Source organism: Cryptococcus neoformans, chromosome 4, assembly GCF_000149245.1.
Source record: "Cryptococcus neoformans var. grubii H99 chromosome 4, complete sequence".
Classification (NCBI taxonomy): Eukaryota; Fungi; Basidiomycota; class Tremellomycetes; order Tremellales; family Cryptococcaceae; genus Cryptococcus; species Cryptococcus neoformans.
Window position 1 is genome coordinate 63,520 of NC_026748.1, and position 12,500 is coordinate 76,019.

Below are 12,500 nucleotides of genomic sequence, written 5' to 3' on the forward strand. Positions count from 1 at the left end.
GCATTAATAGGTGTATACAAAGCTTCAAATTATGCGTTTAGCTGTACCATATCTTCCCTGGCAAGTTATTGCCACTTTTGCTGTTATGTGAGTGGTGGGCCGCCATCTTCCGCGTTGTTGCAGTCTCCTCTGCGCTTCGCCTGACTGCTGGCTTGGCCCTCCACCGCGACAACCGTAATTTACGTAACGATCGCGATCTAATTAAAATGGCCCCTGCGCGCGCTTTGTTGTTGAGTTGGCTGGGGTGTATTCATTTTCCCCTGATATCTTTCTTCGTAACTTCATATTGAAGAATCCGCAGTTCACTTCAGTCGCTCTTTCTCACAAGGGCCCTGGATAAACATTCAGGCATCGACCACGGGCGCGGCAATCACTTTGGAGGAAATTCGTCAACGCCGTCCGGCTACATCTTCTCGCCCGAGGTACTGTCAGCATCTGACCCTTTGTACCTCGCCTCGCAATTTGAAGGGTATTCACCATGGGAGGGCAACTGAGTAAAGCCCTTGGTGTGTTCTTGATCGCTTAGCATTATACCCCTCTTCAAACCAATTATAGCTGACTATTTCTTGACAACGATAGGCAAATTATTTGGCAACAAGGAGATGCGGATCCTGATGTTGGGGCTGGATGCCGCCGGAAAGACGAGTACGCTATATCTAAATGTCAAATGTCCTGCCGGGCATTATTGGAAGCTGACCATGTTTACGATGTATCCATCAGCCATCTTATATAAGCTTAAGCTCAACCAAAGCGTCACGACCATTCCTACCGTTGGATTCAATGTGGAAACAGTTACATACCGAAACGTTAGATTCAACGTCTGGGTACGTTCATCTTTTCCCTCCTCCCCTCCTTCGGCCGCCATCTTACTGATCTAATTCCTCACAGGATGTTGGAGGTCAAGACAAGATCCGTCCGTTGTGGCGACATTACTATACAGGCACACAAGGTCTCATCTTTGTGATCGACTCTGGCGACAGGGACAGGATTGACGAAGCTCGACTGGAGCTGGAACGGATTTTGGCGGATAGGGAGATGAAAGAGTGTTTATTGATGGTGTTTGCGAATAAACAGGATTTACCTGGAGGTGAGTCCTATATTTTGCCTTTGACTTGAAGTCTCGCGGGAGAAGACATGAGAAGACGTTCGTATTTTCGAAAAAAAAAAAAAATTCGAAAAGAGATGCAATGCAAGGGCGAGAGACAGCTAATGAAAGAACTATGCTAACCCGCATGTGATTTACAGCTATGTCACCAGCAGAAGTCACTGAAAAGCTTGGGTTACATCGAATGAAAGATAGGTCGTGGTACGTCCACCCAAGGTAAGTTATTTTTACGGCCCTCCTTGTCACCCTTGTATCTCGCTTGTCAGCTGACATGTATTACAGTTGTGCGACGACTGGAGAAGGGTTGTTTGAAGGATTACAATGGCTCTCAAGTAACGTCAAGAATCTCAAGGTCTAAATCGCGAATCCCTCAAACCTCCTCTCGCCTCTTTGCCTCTATCGTCCTCAATTTTCCTTCTTTACTATACCGGTCTTTGCAACCCCATATCTTTTGGTCATTCGTTCCACATATTTCAGCGGAACGAAAAATGATCTTAGATACGCGATTAGCTACAAACGCAAACCCGAACACGAACACCTTACTCTCCCAAATGCCGCTGTTACAGAATGCCACTTAATGCAAACCTCGCCCCATACCACATTCTTGACTGTCAATGTCGAAAACTACGTTCGCTTTTCCATATCTTTACCTAGCAAAAGAATATACCCCCTTTGGTGGATGGAATTTTTTCTTTTCCAAGTCGTCGCTATTTTCATCAATACTTTTTGTTTTACTCTTTCTGTCATTTCTTTAGTCATTCGATTGGTGTACATACTTGATTCCGCTTCTTCTCCTCTTTTATTCATCCATCTTTTGATTTTAAATGTCTTATGAAGGGTGACTGGAATCTTAATACTAGCGCGAAAGGGAGGAGGAACTGGGGTGCTCTTGAGGGATGCTGGATCTTGTGCATGTGTTTGTTATTCGAGAACCTTTAAGGGAGGTCTGCTAATGCATACGAGTTAAACTAAATATAAAGGCAAGCATGGCTGCAGTCATCTAGAAAGGTTGGACGGCGAATTCAATGTTGTGGCTGTGAATGGGTCGGCGGCGAGAGAAGGAAATGGAAAAAATGAATCATTGTCGAGCACTGAAGGTAGGAGATGAATGGATAAGATGCGATGAACGATGATGTGGGTCTGTCGCATATCTTGTAATCTTATCTCGATACACATACAGCTCAAGGAGAAGAAAGGAAAATAGTAGCATAATACTTTTGTCTTCCTTGATTGATAGCTGTTAGTTGAGATATCAGGATAGGTAATAAGAAGACCTCGCCATATTTATTGTGAGTGGTGAAAAACGGAGATGGCCCATAGATAAGGCTCCAGACATGAGCAAACATGAGTTGGAGAAGCCAACTAGTAAAGAGGAAGCTCGTATGCATTTCATCATCCCCGAATCATTCATTTTTCTAGACCCGAGCAGCGCATCTCAGATCAGGAAAAAACGCATCTCAGAAAACCACGATCCATCATCACCATGCATCAAACTGTGCATTCTGCATGGTTTTATTGTCCGTCTGGCCTTTAGGTAAACGAATGAGAGATTGAGTGATGAGCAGCCAAAAATGACGCTAAAAGACCGGGAAACCGGAAAGTATAAAACGTAGCGAGCTGCATGTTCGCATGAAAAGCAGGGAGCTGGGGAGTGGAAGGAACAGGGATAAGGAAAAGCCGTAAGATATACGTGCGCTAGCGTGTTTACTGTACGTACGATGTCCCGGGTATTACACACTGTTCCATATGCGTAATAAGGCAGGACTGGGAGATGAAAAAATCAGTATGGAGGGTGAGGAAGATGAAAGAGGAATGGCTGGCGAGTGGTGAGTAAGGCGAAGGGCGAAGTGCTGGGCATCTTGGGTGGAGCTGATGACCATCGAGAAAAGAATGAAAATTCATCACTGCATGAAAAAATAGAGGTATGACGATTTGCGCAAAGATGAATTTGTTCCTGTGTAAGTCCAGCCCAGCGCCGGCCACCTTCCGCTTGCAGGAATCTCCCCTTTTGGGCATTCGCGCGCGGAAAAGAAGCGGGAGAAAAATAGTCAGGGTATGACGTATGAAATTACATGCTGGATGGGCCATCTCCAGTTGATCACCTTCCAACGCTCGTTCCTACTCCCTCGAGTTTTCGGTGAAGGGATTCTTCAATTCCATTTCCAGGTTTTGCATTTGCATTTACACATCGTTCGTACAAACAGCTAAAACCACATTTGCTTCCCGACACACAGCCATCTGTCAACACGGTCTAGACCAACGACTTGACAAGACACCAGATAACACCCGAGCGTTAAGACACAGCCACATAAACAATCACAGCAAGACGCTCTCCACCTATCATCTCTTTCCACGTCTGAAACAGTCAACTTCGGAACTATAAAACATGGTTTCTCCTGCGTTCCCAGGTCTCTTTTTCGCATTTGCTGCTGCAGTGCTCCTTCTGTTTGGTGAGTTTTGGTTTCGAGCCCTCAATGCGTTGTGAAATTATTTTTCGGGACATTGAGAAGCAAGCGTTGCCTGTTGGATGTTTTGTGCCATGGAAATATTGGGAAGCTACAGGTCGCAGATATTCCTGGAAAGTGAATTCAAAGCCATCATTGCCCCAGTGATCACAGAGCAAGCTCTGATAGACGGCTCGGGGAGGTCCATTTTCATCTCTTATGTGGCCCATACGCGGCTGTGCCGTATAAAGTGCTACTCCAAAACTCGTTTGAAATGATTGAGCCCTTCGAGTTCCACTTTGCATGTGACATGTCTATCAAAGTGTTCATGCTAACGACGTATTCTCAAAACAGCCTCCATCTCCCCTCCAGCATGGGACCAAGTCGGCTTTTTAACTACTACAGCGGGAACGACCAAGACCGTTTTCGGTGTCTTTGGAGAATGTGTCAAGGGGGGAAGCTGTTCAAGAAGATCTGTTGGATATGATCTTATCATAAACGGTGCTACGTTCGTTCTCTTTCCTTCTTCCCTCGAAACAACTAGAAAATATACTTACACTCTCTGATTCAACAGCAACGTCAATATCAATCAAACAGTCTTGCATAACCTCACCTACGCCATGATTCTCCACCCCATCGCTGGCTTCCTTGCCCTTCTCGCCCTTGTTTTCGGCTTGCTCGGTGCTTGTGCCGCTTCCCGAGTCGCCACTATATTCATGGCCCTCTGTTCCGCCTTGGGCCTTATTGTCACTTTGGTGGTGTTTGTGATTGATATGGTGCTCTGGAACATTGTAAAGAACCATGCTCGGGATGGTGGTGTCCACGCCACTTTGGGTAATGCCAACTGGTTCACCGTCGCTGCTTTGGCTTCCCTGTTCTTGTCCATGTGTACTTCTGTTTGTGGAGCTTGCGGTAGATTCGCCAACGGTCGAATGGCGGGTGAGAAAGTGAGTCTTTCGTTCTTTATTTATTGTCCGATAACTGAGCACTGACGATCTGTTGCTGCAGTACTAGGCCATTCTATAATTCCATCCCATAATTCAACCGTGTTTTCGAAGAAGACGGGCAAAGAAACCCGTCATATTGTAGCTTACAGCAATTCCCAAACAATCCTCTAGCCCCTCTATCATCTATACATCTTCACCGAATACGCATTTCCAACCTCTTAATTATGATCCCAAAGACGTGTGATTGTGGTAGGATAGGGTATACGAGATATAATTATTAATATTTTACGTTCATCTCATCCTTGCGTGTTCTTAGAAACCTCATGTTAATCGTACACGAAAGTTTTATTTTCTTTCCACCCCATTTACTTCATTAGCTTACACATCTTTTATTGTACATGAGGTACATTTCCTTGAGGAAGGAAATAGGCTTATGCAAGTTGCCTAATTATACCAATTCATTATCAGCGCGGTTTCCTTGTGTATATTGATGTTCACGTATTGTACAACATCTCATCATTGTTCATTCGTGTATCGTTGTGAAATGTGGAGATGGCCGCCGCTTGCGACAGCCAGAAAGACGAACACGAGGAATCCACCCAGTTGTCATATGTGTATTTCCATCTCCTTTATTCTCAATCTTTCAACTTGCCCCTTTTAACAACAAGCATGGATCACCAATCAAGGTTGTTCCAGATGCTTAACGCAGCGACTTCACCGCCACCAAACAAGTCTACGACGACGGCGTCGTCACCTCGAGAACCGGAGCCTACTCCGCCACCACCTTCTCTTCAAAGCGTAAGCCTGAACGATCTCTTCAAGGGCATACAGCTCCAGGCATCATCGCCAGCTGTAAGTACCAATGGCATTGCTGCTGGTGCTGGTCTCGAAAAAGCCCTAAACGCTTCCGTTGCTGGCCCCACGATCGGACTCGGTCATGTCGGCCAGCACACTCCGGGTACGAGGTCTGCTTCGCAAGCTAGCGTGGGGTCCGTACCGGTCACGAGTCTCCCTCCTCCTTCAGGACAGGCTCAAGATCAAAGGGCGAAGTTGCTCGGTATGCTGTCTTTTGGTGGAAGCGGCGCTGGCACGCCTGTTAATGTGACTACAAGTGGTCTTCCAACGCCACTTTCGGGACATGCCCAACCTGAAAGTCAGGCCAGTGCTCCGTTCGGGTAAGCTTTTTTTCCTCGATCACAATCATCTAAATTGCTGATATCTGTGCAGAGGAATCAAGAGCCCGGTGATCCATCACAGCAATCCGCCCCAACCTAATATCACATCTGTACGAGACCCCGCGATTGCATCACCTCCAATCGTAGAATCCACAGCTACTCAAACCCCTGAGCCTGCCCAGCCCCAAAAACAAGCCGAGCAGCCGAGACCTAAGTCTGCTGTGCCCAACTTCTCTTTTGTGTCTCCCTTCGATGCCTTTGACGACCCGGCCCCGGCCTCTGTTTCTCCTGCTAAGGAGAAAGAGTCTGAGCCTGGAGTTGTCAAGTATGAAGAAAAGATTCAGGCCCCTGCGTCCGTGCCAAAGGAAATGGAGAGTAAGAAGGATAAGGATAAGAGTACTGCCCCTTCTAAAGCTCCTGAACTTCCGGTCGCTGCCCAAGAAGCCTCGGTCAAGGAAGAGTCCGTGGCCGACAATGATCCCCCGCAGAACCAGCAGGGCAGCGGGTAAGATTTAATGAAAACCGTCATGATGTCAGTGCTGACTTTACTCGTAGACCCAAGACAACTCAATCCCATATCATTATCGACCTTTCCAAACCTAACCTTGATTCTCTTATTTCCACTCCTGACCTCTTGTACATCCAACCAACAACTCTGTTGAAAGTTGATGTTGGATATAAGAAAGGCAGGAAGGTTGGGCTGACTAGGCAATTCGTGGCTTACACCATGTCCAAAGGTGAGTACGCCATCGTATCTGTGAACCATGTGCTTACATCAACCAGGCAAGATCAGGCTCATCGACAGCCGTAGCGGCGCTCGGCTCATGCTTCAAACCACCACTTCCACTCCCGGCCCTATCATGGACATTGCTGTCTGTCCTGTATACGTCGCCGCCCTCGCAGCGGACCGCTCTTTGTGGATCTGGCGTGTCCCCGCTGGCTGGAGGGAAGATAATCCACCTGTTGACTTGGTTTTAATTAGCCACACTGCCGGCAGCGCTATTGGCAAAGCATTCAAGGTCGGATGGGTGAAGAGGAACGGGGCTGACTGGGTGATCGTGGCGGGTGATGAAGGTGTGACAATGTTTGATCCTACCCGAGAAGGGCGAGGTGTGAAGAAGGCCGAAGAAACGTTTGCGGGCAAGACTATCTTCCGAACGATGGGCAATGTCGTCGATTTTTGTGTGAACAACACGCAAAGTGCAATGGGTATCCTTTCCACGGATTCAACATTCTCGCTGTACAGCACACAAAGCCTCAACAGGGTATGGCAACGCTCCATCCCATCCTCTTCCCCTAACTCACCTCCTTCTTCTGCCCACTTTGTTGAATCCAATGTCCTTATCGGAAGAGACCAGAATACTCATTTCGACCTTGTCCAGATCACAGTCAGTCTTGCCGTCTTGTCATCTATTCACTTCACCGCGCCTCCAGGCCTGGACGCGTCATCGCATTACGCTCACGCGATGTATGACCCATTTTCTGGGCTGCTCTTCATTACGCCCTTTGCCCGAAGCTCGCTCTACGCTTTCAGGTACGCCCTCAAGGATACTGAGCCTGTAAGGGACGCCGGCAGCCCGAACAGCCCTCAAGTTGTAGCATTCGACAGGATGGCAGAATTCCCACTTGCCCAACAAGGACCTTCTGGAACTGGCGTGGTTACGATTGGAATGATTGCCCACTTGGGTAGAGATCCTGGACCGGGAAGGGAGGGAGGTGATTTGGAGTGGTTCTATGGTACGGCGGAAGGATTTGCCAGTGCCGGTATGGGGAAACAGGCGTTGGGTTTAGTCAAAGGCGATGTCGCGGCTTCTGCGGTAGCTTCATCTGGGGCAACTGCTACATCTGTTGAACCAAAGAAGGAAAAGGAAGCTGAAAAGGAAGCGCAACCCGAAAAGAAGGAGAAGAAGTCTGCTCAATCTACGCCTGCCAGCAAGGCCCTTCCCCTTCCTCAAAGTCTCCCTGTTCCTCAGCCTGTGCCCAGCATTGGCTCTCGGACCAACAGCACTGTCGAATCGTTAGCTGAGGACGTCGGTGATGCCGCTGCTGCCGCCGCTAGTACTGGAATGAACTCGAGAAAGCTTAAGAAGGAGAAAAGGAAGGAGGAGAGGGCCTTAGCCAGGGCCCAAGCTGCTGCTGAAGCGGAGAGCAAGATTGAGGCTGCTTGGGGAGCTGAGACTTTGTCGGCTGTTCCGGAGATAAAGAGCGAGAGAGGGACGGTGGCTGGTGAGGAAGCTCTTAAGCAGGCAAGTCCATTTCAGTTTGAACAAAGAGACGTACTAATAGCCATGCAGATGGAAGATCGCCTTTCTGCTCAATTCCAATCTCTCCTTACTGCTTCCATTTCCCCTCTTTCGGCGCAACTCACCACTATCGCCTCGCCTTCGTTTTCCAACAACATTGTGGCGCAAGTCGAACGTTCTCTCCGGCCTCAGATCATGTCTTCTATCAGTAGTGAGCTCCAAAAGAATTTGAAGGGATTAATGCCCCAGTTGGTTGGTGAACTTGGTAACGAGGTTCAAAGAGAGGTGAAGAGCTGTTTAGACAAGGTGCCGAAGGATTTGGAGAAGGGCTTGGGCCCGGTGGTCAGTAGGACTGTTGCAGGAGTTGTCCAGACTTCTGTACGTCATCTCTTCCTGTCCTCTTTTCTTTGCTACATGCTGACATTAAGGGCATAGGTTGAGAAGATGATTCAACAAGCCATCCGCTCTCATCTTCTTCCCACTCTTACCCAATCAACCTCTTCTCTCACAGACACGCTTCTTACCGAGCTAAAATCGGAGATGCTTCAAATGAGAAAAGAGCTTACCCCACTCGTAGCGCCTGTCGTTCCCGAGGCAAAGCGAAGTGTCGGAGAAGATGAGCTGTTGAACAAATTGCAAGAGATGTCGCAGCAGATGGAGGCTTTGCAGAGTGCTGTCAAGGATATTCAAGGGAGAAACCTGAACGGTATCAACCATGCTCAATCTGTGTCCAATCTTCCTACTGCCCAAGGTCCTCCTCCACTGCCGCCCACTCAGAATACCCGGCTCCCTACATCGGCCCAATTGGAAGACACTTTCCTTGCCGCTCTCACTGCTCAGACAGTACCATCCACTCTCCAGCTTGTGGATGACCATCTAGGCTTGACGGATTACTGTTTGCCCGTGTCGGGTAAAAGCCCTTTGAGCCAGGCTGTTTTGTTGACCTTGTTACATCGTGTAAGTGCATCCATCATCAGCTGGCCTCATGTCACAGAAACCAAGGGTCACGAGCTTAGCTGAGGAATTTAGACGTCTATTGCGATTGCCGAGATCCCCGCGCACCATCCCTTGTTCCCCCATCTCGTCACTTGGATCAGACGTACAATCAACCTCCTCGATCCCAGCGTATGTTTAATTCCACATTTTTAACACTTTTAACAACTGCAAATGTAATCTTCTTCCCCTGCTAACAAAAAACACGCATGCTTGTAGGACCCCAACATCAAGGAATACATTGTTCGTCTTCACCCTGTCGTGCAGACCCATTTGAGCAACGTTATTGCCTCTGTGCAAGCGTCTGGCAACCCTCATGTGCAGGCGCAATTCCTGCCGGTGTTGAAGGAGATTGGGGACGTGTTGACTGCCAAGGTTAATGCCTAGGTATGCGAGTCGAGTCGGGCGTGAAGGGGATAGAGCGCAGATGTGATGCTGTGAAGTTAAAAAGAAGCAAGAAAGGAAGTCGCAGGAGAAGAAGAGTTTTCCGGGACGATATCTAATGATTGAAGTCGTTGGTTTTGTTCATAAAGCATGGCATAGTTAATCTTTTGAAACCATTTTGCAAGTTTTTAGTGGACAGAGAGTGATATCTGCGAATTCAGAGGTATATCAAACAACGCTTCTCTCTCTCGCCCACCAGCGAACCACATCAATACCCCCTCTCCCACTTGACCTCATTAACGACCCCCTTCCCATCGTTCATCCTCTGCACATTAAACATCAACACATCCGCCGCAATCTCCATCTCACCTTCTGTGTTTCCCGACAGGTGCGGGGTGATGATGCATTTCGGGTGGGACCATAGTGGGTGTTGAGCGGGTAGGGGTTCGGGGTCTGTCACGTCTAGGGCGGCGCCGAATAGGTGCGGGGTGTTGAGAACAGCTATGAGATCGTCTGTTGTTGTGTGGAGAAAAAAGGGAAGAAGATTTAGTTAGTCCGGGCAGGAGATGGCGAGTCGGAATGGACGTACCGGAAGGTATGAGTGACCCTCGGCCGACGTTTACGAGTACGGCGCCCTTGGGAAGCATCTCTAAAAAAACAATCACCTTATCAGTTTCATCTCAAACATGTAGAGCGTAAAAAACGAACCGAGCTTTTCCTTGTTGAGAAAGTGCTGCGTCGCCGGGGTGTTTGGTAAACTCGCTACCAGGACGTCACACTGGTTCAAAAATTCCTTGACCGATTTGGGATCTTTGGTGGAGTAGAAAGCTTCTGGGATGGAGCCTATAAGTCGAATTTTTTTTTTTTTAATCAGCCACACCTCAAGAGAGGAATATACGTCAACGAGCACACACCGTCCTTATCGCCTGTACCGGGGATAACGTACCCGTCTTGAGGGGTCGCTTTGCCAGAGGTGTTGGCAGCGATGATTCGCATACCATGTGCTTTAAGAAGCCTTGCCGTCTCGCGGCCTAATGATCCGTAGCCCTTTTCATCAAAACGAGGCACGGTCAGCAAGGAAGCAGGAGTGTCGGGGACGACGATGACGATGGGTTACGTACGAGGAGACCGGCGGTACGGTGAAAAGTCTTTCGAGCGTAATACGCTTGACCGTCCATGTCGCATTCTTCCTCGGACAGCCACCGCTGCTCAGTCTAACACGATTCAGCACAGGTGCGGCATCCAAAGGGAAAACGCTCTCGAGTGTGGACTTACCCTCGCGCCGACGATTTGCCGCGGAAGCTGATGCAGCAAGGTGATCACCATCGCCACCGCATAGTTCGGAATCGAGAGCACATGGGTCCCCGAGGCCGTCGCGAGTCTGACCTCTTTGCTGTCGCCCTTGCCGTCCCCAGCCTTGCGCCCATCCACATACGCCTTCATTGCGGGACTGGCAATGGCCTTGTCAGCGCCTGCGGAACAGAGCTGCACAAGCTCTAGGTTCGGGACATGGGCGAGGGAATCTACGGGCGGGCCGCGGCCGGTGGTGAAGAAGACCTGGATCTTGGAGAGCTCGTCCTTTGTGAAGGGGGAGGAGGAGTCTGTGCGGTGTATGAAGGAGGCAAAGGCGCCTTGCAGCTTGGAGACGGCGGCGGGGGGGAGGGGGACGGTGGATGCGACGGTGTAGGGGAGCGGCATGGTGCGTGTGAGGGGCGGGGGCACGTGTCTCGCCCGGAGCAGCATCGACATCGAGGGGGTTATATATACGCTCAGGTGGATCCCACAGCGAGAGTGGATCCCCCCCGGGCATCGTATTATCGACACAATGTCGTGACGTGTACCCTGTCCAAGAGCGGATTACGTCATGTTTGTGAGTGCGGAAGGAGGCTTCGTTTGACGCTTCATTCTCGTCCTCCTTTGCAGGCACATCAGCAGAATACCGCCCCTTTCCAGCCAGCGCCGTCCCCCTTTCCGGTACGCTCTTCTGCTGGATGAGCAGGCCAATGGGGCCAACGTGGCTTGGAGATTCGGAGAGAGGCCCTTTGTGGCGTGACTTGGAAAAAGACCACGTTCTGGCAGCGGGATCTTTTCATACGACCGGTAAGTCTTGGTTTCAACTACCATAGAGGATGATCGGCTGACCAGACAGGAACAAGGTTCAATGTGAAAGAGTTTTTCAAGCCATTAAAGGATCCTAGGGTCTATACTTTTGCTAGTATCGGTAAGCCTTTATCCTTTATTTTACATCATGCGTGCGATATACTTATGGACATTGTTTAGCGATCTGCTACGGTTGCGCCGCTTCTATGACAGGTAACTTCCTCACCCAAACCATAGGCCGTTTCAGATACTCCACCGTTAAAACCAACTTGTTCAACGCCGCCCCCTACGTCGTCGGCACCATATGTCTCCTCATCACTTCTTGGTCATCCGATTGGTTTCGCGAACGTGGATTCCATCTTGCTTTCTCTTTTGTCCTCGTCCTCATTGGATGTATCATCCTCATCGCTCTACCTGTTAGTCAAATGGGCGCAGGGTACTTTGCAACATTCCTGATCACCGCTGGAGCGTTTACCCCGCCCGTACTGTTTCATACGTGGCACCAGTGGAATGATGCAAATGAAGACGGTCGAGCGTTCCGCGCTGGGTCCTACAGTAAGTCGTATCCCACTGCTCCTCATCGCTTGTGACAGGCATACCGATCTGCACGTCGTTAGCCTTCCTGGCGAATACAGACGGTATCGTCTCCACCAACATTTTCCTTCACAAAATAGGCACCGGCGTACCGCGAACCACTGGCTATCACCGTCGGTATAGAAGCCTTGGCACTTGGACTGATCATCGCGTTGAAAACGTGGATGTACTTTGACAATAAGAAGCGAAACAAGGCGCAAGGAGTGAATCGGCAACCCAAGGATGTACCTACCGAGGCTTTGGCGGATGGGCCGAAGAATCCTCTTGTCAGGCATTTCTACAAGTTGTCGTCCCAAGTACATTCAAACAATATTGTCGAATATTATCACTTTTTAGAATTATGGAGATATGTATTGGTTTTCATGGTTAGAAGTACGGCGATGTGTGTAGTTGAAGAACGGAATCGGTTATTTTTTGGTATCGTACGGATGTACATAACTTGTCTGTGTTTCATATATAACGTCCCTAAAGGTATTAAAGAGTATGCAAACATCGTAACTATCGTCCAAACTAGA

The 12,500-nt window shown here is 49.0% G+C and overlaps 6 protein-coding genes and 1 non-coding gene; 4 read left to right on the top strand and 3 right to left on the bottom strand.

Moving 5' to 3' along the window:
- The window catches only part of CNAG_04952 (ADP-ribosylation factor 6), a 2,080-nt gene extending 12 nt beyond the window's left edge, over positions 1-2,068 (top strand). The window contains exons 1-6 of the mRNA XM_012193228.1: positions 1-506; positions 580-645; positions 721-824; positions 889-1,087; positions 1,246-1,321; positions 1,388-2,068. The exon at positions 1-506 is cut by the window's left edge and continues 12 nt beyond it. Coding sequence (XP_012048618.1) covers positions 479-506; positions 580-645; positions 721-824; positions 889-1,087; positions 1,246-1,321; positions 1,388-1,463 — 549 coding nt within the window. The 5' untranslated portion in view covers positions 1-478 and the 3' untranslated portion in view covers positions 1,464-2,068.
- A 402-nt stretch (positions 2,069-2,470) lies between these two features.
- On the bottom strand, positions 2,471-2,997 carry CNAG_12336. XR_001045667.1 has 2 exons: positions 2,823-2,997; positions 2,471-2,749 (listed from the first exon to the last, which is right to left on the bottom strand). It is a non-coding gene; the product is annotated as a hypothetical RNA (non-coding RNA).
- Positions 2,752-4,959, top strand: CNAG_04953 (hypothetical protein). XM_012193229.1 has 5 exons: positions 2,752-2,931; positions 2,995-3,555; positions 3,904-4,057; positions 4,124-4,496; positions 4,558-4,959. Exons 2-5 carry the CDS (start codon positions 3,492-3,494, stop codon positions 4,561-4,563), a joined length of 597 nt encoding a protein of 198 aa, XP_012048619.1. The 5' UTR covers positions 2,752-2,931; positions 2,995-3,491; the 3' UTR covers positions 4,564-4,959.
- A 179-nt stretch (positions 4,960-5,138) lies between these two features.
- Positions 5,139-9,980, top strand: CNAG_04954 (hypothetical protein). XM_012193050.1 has 8 exons: positions 5,139-5,671; positions 5,724-6,176; positions 6,227-6,408; positions 6,455-7,917; positions 7,966-8,292; positions 8,350-8,871; positions 8,944-9,039; positions 9,127-9,980. Exons 1-8 carry the CDS (start codon positions 5,166-5,168, stop codon positions 9,292-9,294), a joined length of 3,717 nt encoding a protein of 1,238 aa, XP_012048440.1. The 5' UTR covers positions 5,139-5,165; the 3' UTR covers positions 9,295-9,980.
- Positions 8,102-11,291, bottom strand: CNAG_04955 (oxidoreductase). XM_012193051.1 has 6 exons: positions 10,567-11,291; positions 10,413-10,505; positions 10,206-10,338; positions 10,000-10,134; positions 9,881-9,940; positions 8,102-9,804 (listed from the first exon to the last, which is right to left on the bottom strand). The coding sequence occupies exons 1-6, from the start codon at positions 11,038-11,040 to the stop codon at positions 9,560-9,562; spliced, it is 1,140 nt and encodes a 379-aa protein (XP_012048441.1). The 5' UTR covers positions 11,041-11,291; the 3' UTR covers positions 8,102-9,559.
- On the top strand, positions 11,082-12,494 carry CNAG_04956 (high-affinity nicotinic acid transporter). XM_012193052.1 has 4 exons: positions 11,082-11,391; positions 11,448-11,512; positions 11,572-11,946; positions 12,009-12,494. The coding sequence occupies exons 3-4, from the start codon at positions 11,598-11,600 to the stop codon at positions 12,158-12,160; spliced, it is 501 nt and encodes a 166-aa protein (XP_012048442.1). The 5' UTR covers positions 11,082-11,391; positions 11,448-11,512; positions 11,572-11,597; the 3' UTR covers positions 12,161-12,494.
- The window catches only part of CNAG_04957 (hypothetical protein), a 1,387-nt gene continuing 1,212 nt past the window's right edge, over positions 12,326-12,500 (bottom strand). Inside the window, exon 4 of the mRNA XM_012193230.1 lies at positions 12,326-12,495. Coding sequence (XP_012048620.1) covers positions 12,484-12,495 — 12 coding nt within the window. The 3' untranslated portion in view covers positions 12,326-12,483.